We start from the raw sequence: 13,741 nt of genomic DNA, 5'->3' as shown, positions 1-13,741 counted from the left end.
CGTTGAAGGTGATGCACTGCTTTGTCTGGCAATGATGCTGAGGAGTTAAAGAACAAAACTAACAGCTTGTGATCTGTGAGGAGATGGAATTTTACACTGTACAGGAAAACATGAAACTTCTTTACAGCATAAATAATGGTGAGGGCTTCTTTCTCTGTTTGTGAATATTTAGTGTGAGCCAATTTAAGCATCTCTGATTCATATGTAATAGACCGCTCAGAGCCATCAGAATATTTATGAGCTAACACTGCCCCCCAGCCCATGCTGGGCTAAATCTGTTGTTATCACTAAATATTGACCCGGTAGGTACGTTACCAGGCAAGATACAGATTGTAACATAGATTTCAGTTTGGAAAATGCCATTTCACACACCAGTGACCAGCGGAAAGGCAGCAAGGCATGTAACGGCTGTGCAACCAACACTACCCCTGGTAAAAACTGATGATAATAAGCATTCTTACCTAAAAAGACCTGGAGTTCCTTGACTGATGTAGGACACAGAACGGACATTCTGACAAAGGGGTCTGATACCAGCACTAGACACCTAGAATCCAAGATAAACAATAGAAGGGTGAAAGAAGCAGCACTTTTCCAAATTCTTTTTTAACCCGGCAGCCTGTAACATTGAAAAGAGCATATGTGAGCTGTTGAGATATTCAGCAGTGGAGGAGCCAGACACCACAATATCATCAACATAGTTAGCACAAACAAGCACAGACCCTGTGAGTTGTTCGAGAAATGGTTGAAAAACTGCCGGGGTGCTGGCCACACAAAATGGTAACCACAGGTATTGATACAAGCCAAAAGACATGTTAATGTCCAAGAGCCATTGAGAGTCAGCATCAACGGTAAGCTGCAAATATACATTGGAGAGGTCAATCTTGGAAAAATACTGACCAACAATGAGCTCAGCAAAAAGTTCATCAGGGTGCAGCAAGAGATATGTGTCAATGGTAGACTGAGCATTGACAGAAACTTTGAAATCAGTGCAAAGAAGTAACCGTCCCAACATCATCTTGACAATGACTAAGAGGGTAGCTCATTTGCTGGATGCGATTGGTTGGATGACCCAGAGGCCCAGAGGTGGTCGAGCTTTGCCTTGACCTGGTCATGGAGAGCCATCTGCACTGGACAAGCCTGAAAGAAATGGGGTCTGTGGCTGAAGGTTTCATGGTGATGTGGGCTTTGAAATTATAGGCACAATCCAAACCTGCAGAAAACAGGGAAGAAAATTCAGAGAATTAAGTGTCAAGTTGTGTATAAGGCACATGACCAGAGACAAGAATAATTTCATCAGAAATGGGAAATCCAAAAAGGTTAAAGATGTCCAAACCTAACAAATTTTCAGTGACTGATTATTCACAACCTGAAAAGTCAGTGGACGAAATTTTCAGTGACTGATTATTCACAACCTGAAAAGTCAGTGGACGAACCACAGATTTGTATGTGACTGAGGCCAAGAAACCACCTAATGTCAGAATGATTTGTTTATTGTAGGTGACTATGTGACAATGGCACTAAAGGGAGAGAACCAAAGTCCATGTACATTTGAAAGTTGAATAATGACACGGCAGCACCAGTATCAACTTGCATCTGCAAAATTCTCTGATAAACCTTGACATCAATAAAAAGCTTATTGGGTGCAACAAAGATTCATGACACACAAGTGAAATCCATCTTGACATCTGTAATAGGCTGTTGGAATTTTGCATTACAAACAGGAGCAATGTGGCCCAATTTGTTGCACTGGCAGTAAACAGCCCACCACTTAGGAAATCCAGCCTATCATGAGTGACAAAACACAATGGACAAAAGGGAAGCATGGAGTGCTTGCATTGTTGTTTATTTTCAGGCTTTCTGTGCTGCTGCTTGTGACCGTGGCTGCTGCAGTGAGTTGGGTCAGCTGCCAGGATGTTTTGCTCACGCACGGACCGCTGCCACTATATCGTCCCCCTGCGGATCGTCTGACAAACGGCAACAGCAAGTGGGTTAAACTTCTGCAACCTTGCACCACAATTCAATTTGAGCACCTGCAGCCCTCGATATCTCAGATTGTGCAATGGTCAGAACATCGGAGGGGGTTTCACACTGAAGGGTCCATTCACGAACCTCACGATTGAGAGCCAAACAAATGATTGCATCATCAACCATTTGGTTGGCATATGACTCCTTATGTCTATCAGTGACAAGTGACAACAATGGCTTAAACCGTGAAGCTCAGCTGCCCAAGTCTTATACGAATGTTGTAGTTTCATGCGACACCATTAAAACTTGACTTGAGCAGCAGATGTGTGTCTGTTTACATTAGTATTTCGAAAGAAGGTTGCATATGTTATCAAATGAGAGTGAAGACTGTTCCTGCAAGCGGGCCAATTCGCAAAGGAGTTGATACATGTGAGGCGATAACCAAAACAAAAAGAAAGCATGGCATAAGGCAACATCAGTCAATCCAAATACATGAAAATACTGCTGCAACCATTTTTCATAGGCTTCCCAATCTTCATCAGACTCGTCATAAGCTGTAAATGGTCAGGGGATAAATTACTGGGGTAACAATAGGCAAAACAGAAGGGGCAAGGGGTGACGCGGCAGGCAATGTAGACAGAGACAGACCGGAACAGGCCAAAACAGAGGCATGCATTTGCAATACCTGGGTTTGACTCCTCCTGTTGAGTGAGATGCTGAAACGCCACAGTAAGAACCACTTGTTGATCATCCAGCCAGCATAAAAACTCATCAGCAGCACTGTCAGACATCATAGGCACAAGGTAGGGCCAACCAGAGACTGCAAACCACCCAGAGAACAAAACCACTCTCATTGTCACTTGTGTTGTAACTTGGACACACAACACAACCACAAATGTTAGGACAACTTTTTTGGACTGTGGCACATATGCCAATCACCTTAACATACACTGAACACAGTAAGATAAGGCAAATATATACAAGCAGTAATACCATGATAACTGAGTGCGAGCATAGTGCAGTAGGGTTCAAATAGGCACTTGCCCATGGCGGGCTCTATTGGAAGTTCACAGTATTGCTCTTTTGTGGCACATTCTCAGGGATGACAACACACTGCTAATGTGCACAGCTTTCAAGTGTGCGTGCATTACTTCAGTTACCTAACATGTTTCTTTCAAGGAAATGGGGAGAAATGGGGAGAAGTAAAAAGAGTGTGGGTCTGTTAGTGGCATAGCGACTGTGTAGTACTTCCCTGTTCCCACTTCATCCTTACATGGTCCTCTATTCCACTAATGGAACCACAATCTTTTTACTTCTCTCCTTCCCCTCCCCTCCCCCCTCTCCCCACTCTACCACCCTCTGTCTAACCTACTGACTGCATCTAGCTGCCGTACCCTCTCCCCACCTCATCCCTGTATTTTCCCGCAAGCAGCACTTCACCATCCTCCACCACTACCCTGCTATCTCTCCCCCTCTCCATCCCAGCCTCCTCCTTACCCACAACACCCAGATTGCTTCTCCCATCATGTGCTTCTGCTCACAATCTGATCTCAGCAGCCAGAGACTGCGGTCATTAGCCTTCTATCCTTTCACAAAGAGGTGAAATCTCATTCAATAGCATTGCTAGCACTATGTCCCTTACAGAATGGTTGAAGCATCACGGTGATGTCAGCAGTATCCAAAACTGTCAAGAATGTCTTCCTGTTGCTCGTAAAACAGCAAACTGTCATTCTCGACCACGAAAGGGAATGAACGTCCCAAGGAAAGGGGTGGCTTCATTGACGCCCTTTATGCCATCGCCTAAGGCCTTTTCGTATGGATGCTGAGCGGCAGTGTGTCTCAAACGTTTCCTTCGGCCACTCATAACAAAGCGGTTTGATTTCAATTCTGGGTGTCGCGTTTCAGATCTCCATCGCAGAAGCATCAAAAAAAGGTGTGAAATGTGGGTAAGAGGGTCTGTGATGACATTCCTATCGCATGGCACGTCCACGGTGGAGTTAGGCAGAATTGCATTGAAATTTGGTGCCAACGTTGCCACCCACTTTACACATCACATGAACTTCTGAGCCCTGATCTTTTTTCGCATGTCGACACGTTGTTGTTCGAAGCATCGTCGAGCTCGAAGGCGGCGTCGCAGAGCGCCTCGCGTTTGCAGCACTAAAGAAGAATGTTGTAGGCACCTATGAGCCAAATTTCAAACTTATGCGTAACAGTTGGAGACAATTACAGGATTTCGAAAAAAATAGTCTTTTGATTCTCTTGGGCAGTGCATGTTTTCCCCCAAAATTAATAATGTATTAATTTTTTCAACATTTTTCCTGACTTCACTGGACAATTTCAAATACAACAAAAAATTATGTGGTGTTCTAAACAAAGTGCGGAATGAAGGGTTAAACTAATTCGGCCTAGCGTTATTTTTGGTACCATTGTCGAGGTATTAAGCTGTTTGTTGCGGCGAACAATGTTTAAGGCAGATGCACTGAACGTCGTGGTAACGAGAGAAGGCCAAAAGAACTTGAATTTGTTGAATTGTACTATAGTAATGGAGCACTAAGCCGAAACTGGTATGTTTTGACCAAAATTCTGATTTTTTTCCCTATGCTGTCATTCGAACGTATCCCTGAATTCCCTAAATATCGCAGTTTTTTGAGAGGGATTTCAAAACAATACGATTGGATTTTTTTAAGGAAGAAATTTGCCACTGCCAGTTTCATTTGGAGATGTATCGGCAGATCATAAGACATAGCTGTTTCGGAGATTTTACGCACTTAACTGTGACAGCAGACACAATTCTTGGCTCTCCAGTGCACTGATATGTCTGACACGAAGAGATGAACAATAGAAGAAAGTGTATCTCGTCCCATTTCCATTTAGGAATCGGTAAGGTACGCGATGCTGAATGTTCGAGGATGGTTTGGTTAAGTCTGTTAATTTCCATAGGAGAATGGAACATTTTTGTTGCGCTTGATTATTCCAAGGACCGTATAAAGAAGTTCAACAATATACAGCGTACAGGTCATTGTTGTCAGCCATATCAATTGGTATGTGTGTCGATTGCACTTGGAAATACGGAGTTTTATGCTGTAATTAAACATTTTCATTTGAAGGGTTGAACTGCCACGCATATCAAAACAGAACTGCAAGTTCACGCGGACTCTGCAACACCACTGACGACCATTTACTTTTGGATTAAATGAATTTAAAAGCACCAAAGACGAAGCGCGCTCCGGCCGTCCAAGTGAGGTCACCACAAAGCGAATCACTGACAAAATCCATGGCATGGTAACGCAAGATCACAGAATAAAAATTCGTGGAACTTCTGAGACTGTGGGCATCTCACCTGGGCGAGTGCATAATATCCTGCACGCAGAACTGTCTACGAAGGTGTGTGTGAGGTGGATGCCGCGAAGGAGGTATGTTTGGAATATGGTAGTGGAAACCCTGGATGAAGAACAAGTGAAGCCAATGTTTTTGCCCCTTTTCTCAAGGAATTTGGCTGTTAGTGTCACCATGATAAAAAATTTCAACAAAGTGTGTTGTGGTCCGAGTATGGCTAATGCTTACGTATCAAAAGTCACACAGGTCTCACATGTTATTTGCAATTTTAAATCAGAAGTCAGTGACATATAACTTCAAATATCTGGGCTGATTCTTTTGATACGTGAACGATTTTGAATTTTGCGTTAAAAATATCGAAAAATCTGCTGGGAGAATACAAAACTATCACACACTATAGCGTCTTCCGTTACCACCTTCGCTCATCTGCACTTGATGGGGAGATGAGTACTCGGTTGAAAGCTGCCGTGTTTCTGTATTAGTTTTCAGGCTGCTTGCACATTTTTAGATGTTCTGCCAGATGAACTTCATTTCGTGCACGGTCGCTCCAACCTGAAAACAGTCGTGAGAAAACTGGAGAACCAATATTCTGAAAGTTTTTTGTTTATAGCTTTCAGAATGAGTGACTGAAGTTGGCCAGGGTCTTCAGTGACGTGTTTGAATATACCGGGTAATCAAAAAGTCAGTATAAATTTGAAACCTGAATAATTCACGGAATAATGTAGGTAGAGAGGTACAAATTGACACACATGCTTGGAATGACATGGGGTTTTATTAGAGCCAAAAAAATACAAAAGTTCAAAAAAATGTCCGACAGATGTCGCTTCATCTGATCAGAATAGCAATAATTAGCATAACAAAGTAAGACAGAGCAAAGATGATGTTCTTTACAGGAAATGCTCAATATTCCACCATCATTCCTCCACAATAGCTGTAGTCGAGGAATCATGTTGTGAACAGCACTGTAAAGCATGTCCGGAGTTACGGTGAGGCATTGGCGTCGGATGTTGTCTTTCAGCATCCCTAGAGATGTCGGTCAATCACGATACACTTGCGACTTCAGTTAACCCCAAAGCCAATAATCGCACAGACAGAAGTCTGGGGACCTGGGAGGCCAAGCATGACGGATGTGGCGGCTGAGCACACGATCATCACCAAACGATGCGCGCGCAAGAGATCTTTCACGCGTCTAGCCATATGGAGCGCCATCCTTCATAAACATCGTACGTTCCAGCAGGTGTTCATCAGCCAGGCTGGGGATGATGCGATTCTGTAACATGTCGGCATACCTCTGACCTGTCACGGTAGCAGTTTTGCTGCCAGCGCCATCTGTCGGACATTTTGTGAACTTTTTTTTTTTTTTTTGTTCTAATAAAACCCCACGTCATTCCAAGCATGTGTGTCAATTTTTACCTCTCTATCTACATTATTCCGTGGTTTATTAAGTTTTCAAATTTATACTGACTATTTGATCACCCGGTATTTTTTTCAATGCACGAGCGCATTCTCTTGGGCGGTTTGTGACGTAATTACTTCTCGGCCTATCTGCATACATACTTCGCAAATCACTGTTAAACACTGGGCAGAGGCATAACAAAGTTTTCGCTTTTTGAACTGACAACTTTTTAGCACCTTTTCTGTCAGATCTTTGCACCTAAACTTCCTTGTTCTAGCTGCAGCACCGAGCGAGGTGGCGCAGTGGTTAGCACACTGGACTCGCATTCGGGAGGACGACGGTTCAATCCCGTCTCCGGCCATCCTGATTTAGGTTTTCCGTGATTTCCCTAAATCGTTTCAGGCAAATGCCGGGATGGTTCCTTTGAAAGGGCACGGCCGATTTCCTTCCCAATCCTTCCCTAACCCGAGCTTGCGCTCCGTCTCTAATGACCTCGTTGTCGACGGGACGTTAAACACTAACCACCACGACCATCTAGCTGCAGCGTTGTCCTACTTGCTAGATGCTTTCCCCCTGCAGCGGTTCACGCTGCCCCGCGCCCCCTGTTATTCACTTCCCGTTGTGCCGCGCGGCGTACGTGCCGGGGCCCGCGTGCTGCTGAGGGCGTCTCTCCCACCAAGTCTGCTGCGCGTCACCTGCAGATAATCACCCATCTTCACAGCCTAGAACTGAATCGTTCACCCAAACACTGTTGTACCTAACAGAAAGCAAATTTTACAGGGTAACAAAAAACTTTTTCACGCTTATTTATTCTGGCCTTCTGGACGCAGGCAGTATGTATGATGTCAAATGCCATTCCACAAATTGTTATAACTGTTCTTACACAATTGCTCATGTTACTTCTGAGAAAACAGCACCATTTTAATTTTCTGGCCGATCAAAGTTATTCTGAGAAAATTCAACAAAACACGTCAAACAGACACTATGTTTAATGCGGCACAAATCTGCATTGGTAGCAACAGAAGACACTGAGAAATGTAACACAATTTCTGCTGGAATTACTTTGAACATACAGTGTGATGCACTAAGACATGCAAATATTTTAATATGTTATTGTACAAGTAAAACTAAAGAAAAAAGTTCATATAAACATAGGTCCGCAAATGTTTAGTTAAAGCGTTACGGCTAATAAAAGATTTTGCTTGGAACTTAGCAACTTCGCTAATATGAAGCCATCGCAAAACCGTACAAGGTTAAAGTAAAGCACGATTTCCATTTATTTTGTTGTTATTGATTATATGCAGTAGTTTCCCTGAACATCCATAGAAGCAAAGACGTAATTTCGTAAAATTTTTAATTTATTGACTACTTGGCCCAATTGCTTTTTTAAATTCCAGACAACTGCACAAAGTTTTCAAAATAAGTTGTAGAGAATTTAATTTTGGAAAAATGATGGCAATAACGTTAACTGATACTGTATGAATGTGTCAGATAATCTGCTTTTATTAATACCACAGCACATATCTGAATTCGTGTTAAATCGGAAAAAAGAAAGCTCAGTGTTAAGGAAGTTGTACAGTGTGCATACAGTTTCACAATACATTCACAATAAATGTTCAAAAATGCCTCCACCGTGTTCAATGCATTCAGCTGCACGTGTCTGAACAGATTTTATTGCTTGTTTCAGTTTCACAGGGCTGTTCTTAATTTCATCTGTTGCATTCATAATGCGAGCAAATGGTTCAAATGGCTCTGAGCACTATGGGACTTAACTTCTGAGGTCATCAGTCCCCTAGAACTTAGAACTACTTAAACCTAACTAACCTAAGGACATCACACACATCCGTGCCCGAGGCAGGATTCGAACCTGCGACCGTAGCAGTCGCGCGGTTCCGAACTGAAGCGCCTAGAACCGCTCGGCTAATACGAGCAAGTAATAATCTTTCTTTCCCTGGATATTCTGGAAAACAACTGCAGATACACGTCTGGGACGTGTTTTATTAGAGTCACCAGACCAATAACAACAAAATAAATGGAAATCGTGCTTTACTTTAACCTTGTACAGTTTTGTGATGGCTTCATACTAGCGAAACTTCATGCAAAATCTTTTATTAGCCGTAACTCCGTAACTAAACATTTGCAGACCTATGTTTATATGAACTTTCTTCTTTAGTTTTACTTGTAGAATAACGTAGTAAAATATTTGCATATATTCGTGAATCACCCTGCATACCTGGTTAGTTATATAAATCTGATAAAAAAAGCAAGAAAAATGTTGTTTCTTAAGCAACTCACTTTACTTCTCGGCATAGTTTCCTTCGAGGGATACATACTTTGTTCAGCGATCCGCCAGATTTTTCATCTCATCGTTAACTGCCACTATCATTTTCCCATTTGATGAAAATTTCTTCCCAGCATGCCAAAAGTTCAAGTCAGAGTACAGAAAGAAGTCACTTGCGGCTAAGTCTGTTGAATAGGGTTGATGAGTATCCAATTCAAAGTCCAGTTCATGCACTTTCGCCATTGTTGTCGCTGATGTGTGGGATGGTGCATTATCCTCGTAAAGGAGCACTCTTTTGCGTGCCATCCTTAGTCTTTTTTTCAGTCAACGTAAGTTTCAAACGGTCCAACAATAAAGCATAAGAGGGTCCAGTTATAATTTTGCCTTTTTGCAAGTAATCTATGAGGTTTACTCCTTGGGAGTACCAAAAAGTACTGACCATTACCTTACTGAAAATTTATCTTACCAGTTAACGAAACGGTCTTTGCCTTCTTCAATGCTCTTTCAGCAGCCTTTGTTCGTTGCTTTGACAGACGCTTTTACTCTGGTGTGTAATGGTGGCTGCAGGTTTCATCAAAAGTCACAAATCGGCGCAAAATGTCTAGTGAATTGCGATTAAACATCGCCAGACATTGTGTTGGAACGTTTGCCAGATGCGCTTTTAGCCGATTAACGTTTTCTCCGGCGGCGATGGCATCTTGAGGGAAGGTAACTAGAATGAGATTTTCACTCTGCAGCGGAGTGTACGCTGATATGAAGCTTCGTGGCAGATTAAAACTGTGTGCCGGACCGAGACTCGAACTCGGGACCTTTGCCTTTCGCGGGCAAGTGCTCTACCAACTGAGCTACCCAAGCACGACTCTTTCAGGAGTACTAGTTCTGCAAGGTTCGCAGGAGAGCTTCTGTAAAGTTTGGAAGGTAGGAGACGAGGTACTGGCAGATGTAAAGCTGTGAGGACGGGGTGTGAGTCGTGCTTGGGTAGCTCAGTTGGTAGAGCAGTTGCCTGCGGAAGGCAAATGTCCCGAGTTTGAGTCTCGGTCCGGCACACAGTTTTAATCTGCCAGGAAGTTTCAGGAAGGTAACTTCTTGTGTCACAAAGCAGCAGTAGCTCGAGGATCGTAACTGCAAACTCATGCTTATGTCTCGGCCACCCAATCCGCCTGATCTGAATTTGATGGAACTCATCGGGCACGTTGCTGGGCACCAGCTCCACGGTCACAAACCACCTGCCCGTAATTTACGAGGATTGCGTGACCTTTGCGTAGATGTAGCTATCTGGTGCCATATACCTCCGGAAACCTACCAAGGACTTGTCGAAACTGTGCCACGGAGATTCGCTACTGTACTTCACTCCAAAGGCGGATCAACAAACTCTTACACTGATGGCCATAATGTTTTGATTCGTCATGGTAAACACGCATTTTAGTAGTTGCAAAGACAGGTTTGAAGTAACTTAGAACCAGAATTTAAAAGAGACCTTTGGAAGACTTAAGATCAAATAAGGCAGAAGGGATAGATAACATCCCATCAGAGTTCCTAAAATTGTTGGGGGAAGTGGCAACAATACAACTATTCACGTTGGTTGTAGAATGTACGAGTCTGGGGACATACCCTCTGACTTTCTGAAAAATATTATCTACACAATCCCGAAGACTGAAAGAGCTGACAAGTGCGAGAATTACCGCAGAAAGAGCTGACAAATGCGAGAATTACCGCAGAATCAGCTTACAGCTCACGCATCCAAGTTGTTGACAAGAACAACACACAGAAAAATGGAAAAGAAAATTGAAGATGTGCTAGATGACGATCAGTTTGGCTTTAGAAAATGGAAAGGAACCAGAGGGGCAATTCTGACGTTGCCGTTGATAATGGAAGCAAGACTAAATAAAATCAAGACACGTTCATAGGATTTGTTGACCTGGAAAAAGCATTCGACAATGTAAAATGGTGCAAGATGTTCGAAATTCCGAGAAAAATAGTGATAAGCTATAGGGAGGGACTGGTAATATACAATATACAGGGTGAAAAGTATTTAAACCGACAAACTCTGGGTGGTTGTAGGGGACATGAAAACAAATATTTTCCCCTAATGTCATTTTTTCCTATGCGGAGTATTTAAACCGGTAGAGGAACTGTGCTCTGTGTGGATATTCAACTGGTTCCAGGTTATGGACACACTGTAAGTGAAATGGACGTAACAATTGCTCTAGAAGGACTGTTCCTACATTCGTCTGATTCGTCCCAATGTCACGTGCAATTGCACGAGTGCTGATTGAAAGATCCCACTCCACATGCTGCAAGACAGCTTCCTCAAATTGCAGCGCTCTTACCGTGCGACGGTGTCCCCGTCCAGGTAATCTGCTAAGCAGACGTTGGCACACAGTAGCAAAGGTCGTATGATCCGGGATACGGCGATTCGGATATTGTTGTTGATAAACCCGCTGTGCAGCTCATCCGTTGTGGTGCGCTACGCAGTACGCACCAACCATATCAGTGTACTCACTCCAGGTGTATCGCTCCATTAGTAAACAGAGACAATGCACTGCTACATTGGTGAACAGCAGTTGCCTACAACTGAAGAGCGTAATACGCCCTCTAACAACTGAAGATCGTAATACGGCCTCTAACAACAGAAGAGCGTAATACGGCCTCCACCGGTTTAAATAATCCTCATAGGAAAAAATGACATTAGGGAAAAATATTTGTTTTGATGTCCCCTGAAACCTCCCAGAGTTTGTCGGTTAAAATACTTTTCACCCCGTATACAAGAGCCAAGAAGGAATAATATGAGTGGACGACCAAAACGAAGTGCTCGGATTAAAACAGGTGTAAGACATGGATGTAGCCTCCCCCCCCCCCCCCTCTTCCTACTGTTCAATCGGTACATCGAAGAAGCAATGATGGAAATAAATGGAAGATTCAGGAGTGGAACCACCTCTGTTGGCACCTTCCAGGTCATTCTCTCTTCCTTCAAGTCTCGCAACAGTCCGAACTGCGAAAGTTGGTTATTCAGGGTGGCCACATTAACGTGACTGGACAGTGTAAATCTTTAAGCACGCTCGTATCTGTTGGCACAAGGACAGTTTCGTATCGACAGCTGTGGTTACCTTTTCCCTGGGCCGGTGCTCGTCATCGGAATCGCTGTCGGACTCCGAGTCTGAGAGGTGGCGCTCTAGGGCGCTGGGCCGGCCAGCCGCCTCCTTCCGGTACAGCCGCGCCGGGAAGCTCTGCAACAAAAAAGGTAAGCAATACGTGAAACTTCTGTCTGCTGCATCGTCATCGGCTTAACGTCCGTATTACGCTGTAAAAGGTCATCGGCAAACGTCTTTGTCAAAGGTATCGTCAGACTTCTTCGAGGTATTTTCTGTGATTCGTCAAAGGCATTCGATTGTGTGAACCACAACATCCTTTTAAATAAATTAGAATTCTATTGTGTCACGGGCAGTGCTGCAAAATAGTTCACGTCATACCTCGCTAACAGGAAAAAAAGGGTTTCAGTGCAAGGGACTAGTGAATTAAGTCATCAGTCATCATCAGAATGGGAAGAAATTACATGTGGTGTCCCACAAGGATCCATCTTAGGGCCATTGCTTTTTCTTGTGTACATTAATGATCTCTCACCAGTTACACTGCCAGAAGCAGAGTTCGTTTTGTTTGCAGATGACACAAGTATTGCAATAAATAGTATGTCGAGTGTAGTTTTAGAAAGATGTACTAATGATATTTTCATGGATATTAATAAATGGTTTAAAGCCAACTCACTGGCATTAAACTTCGAAAAGACTCACTATATGCAATTCAGAACCTATAAAAGGTTTCCACCCAGCATATGCATAAAGTATGAAGAAGAGCAGGTAGAAGAGGTTGACAGTCTTAAATTCCTGGGATTACAACTTGATAATAAATTCAGTTGGGAGGAAGGAGCACACCACAGAACTGCAGAAAACGCCTTAACAAATCTGTATTTGCAATTTGAGTGTTAGCAGACATAGGCGACATAAAAATGAAAAAGCTTGCATACTTTGCCTACTTTCATTCCATAATGTCATATGGTATAATATTTTGGGGTAACTCTTCAAGTCAAACAAAAGTTTTGAGAGTCCAAAAGCGTGTAATACGTATTATTTGTGGAGTAAATTCACGGCCGTCCTGTAGAAACCTCTTAAAAGAACTGGGTATACTAACTACTGCCTCTCAGTATATTTACTCCTTAAAGAAATTTGTCCAACATAATATATCTCTTTTTCCAACAAACAGCTCAGTTCATACATACAATACCAGGAACAACAATGATCTGCACAAAGACTTAAAAGCACTTACTTTAGTTCAAAAAGGGGTCCACTACTTAGGAACACACATTTTCAATAATTTGCCAGCAAACATAAAAAATTTAGTTACAAATAAAGATCAGTTTAAAAGGAGCCTGAGGGACTCACTAGTGGCCAACTCCTTCTACTCCGTTGACGAATTTTTTAATAGAAACAAATGATGTATTGTATATATTCATACTACTAGTATTGTTATTTCAGCTTTTTCAAAAAAAAATTTTGACATGTTCTACATCCACGAGGATCTCCTCAGCACGGATCTATGGATCGAGAAACTAATCTAATCTGAACTACTTCACACTACTGTAAAATTTTTCGTCGTTGTTGCTCCGGAATGGATGCCGAACAGTTACTCGTCAATACAGCATCACTTAATAAATGCTAGTGAGCGCGTTTCTTAAAGTGAAAAAGAAATGGAAACAATTGTTGGTAAAA

General features: G+C 42.7%; 1 protein-coding gene across 1 annotated transcript in view; it reads right to left on the bottom strand.

Moving 5' to 3' along the window:
- LOC124711821 (sarcoplasmic calcium-binding protein) overlaps positions 1-13,741 on the bottom strand; it is a 171,023-nt gene that overhangs the window by 24,975 nt on the left and 132,307 nt on the right. Inside the window, exon 2 of the mRNA XM_047242048.1 lies at positions 12,086-12,205. Coding sequence (XP_047098004.1) covers positions 12,086-12,205 — 120 coding nt within the window. The remainder of the gene's footprint in view (positions 1-12,085; positions 12,206-13,741) is intronic.

The sequence above is a fragment of the Schistocerca piceifrons genome, chromosome 8 (genome assembly GCF_021461385.2).
Source record: "Schistocerca piceifrons isolate TAMUIC-IGC-003096 chromosome 8, iqSchPice1.1, whole genome shotgun sequence".
Lineage (NCBI taxonomy): Eukaryota > Metazoa > Arthropoda > Insecta > Orthoptera > Acrididae > Schistocerca > Schistocerca piceifrons.
The sequence above is the reverse complement of the archived record's forward strand: the minus strand, read 5'-3'. Positions and strand labels throughout refer to the sequence as shown.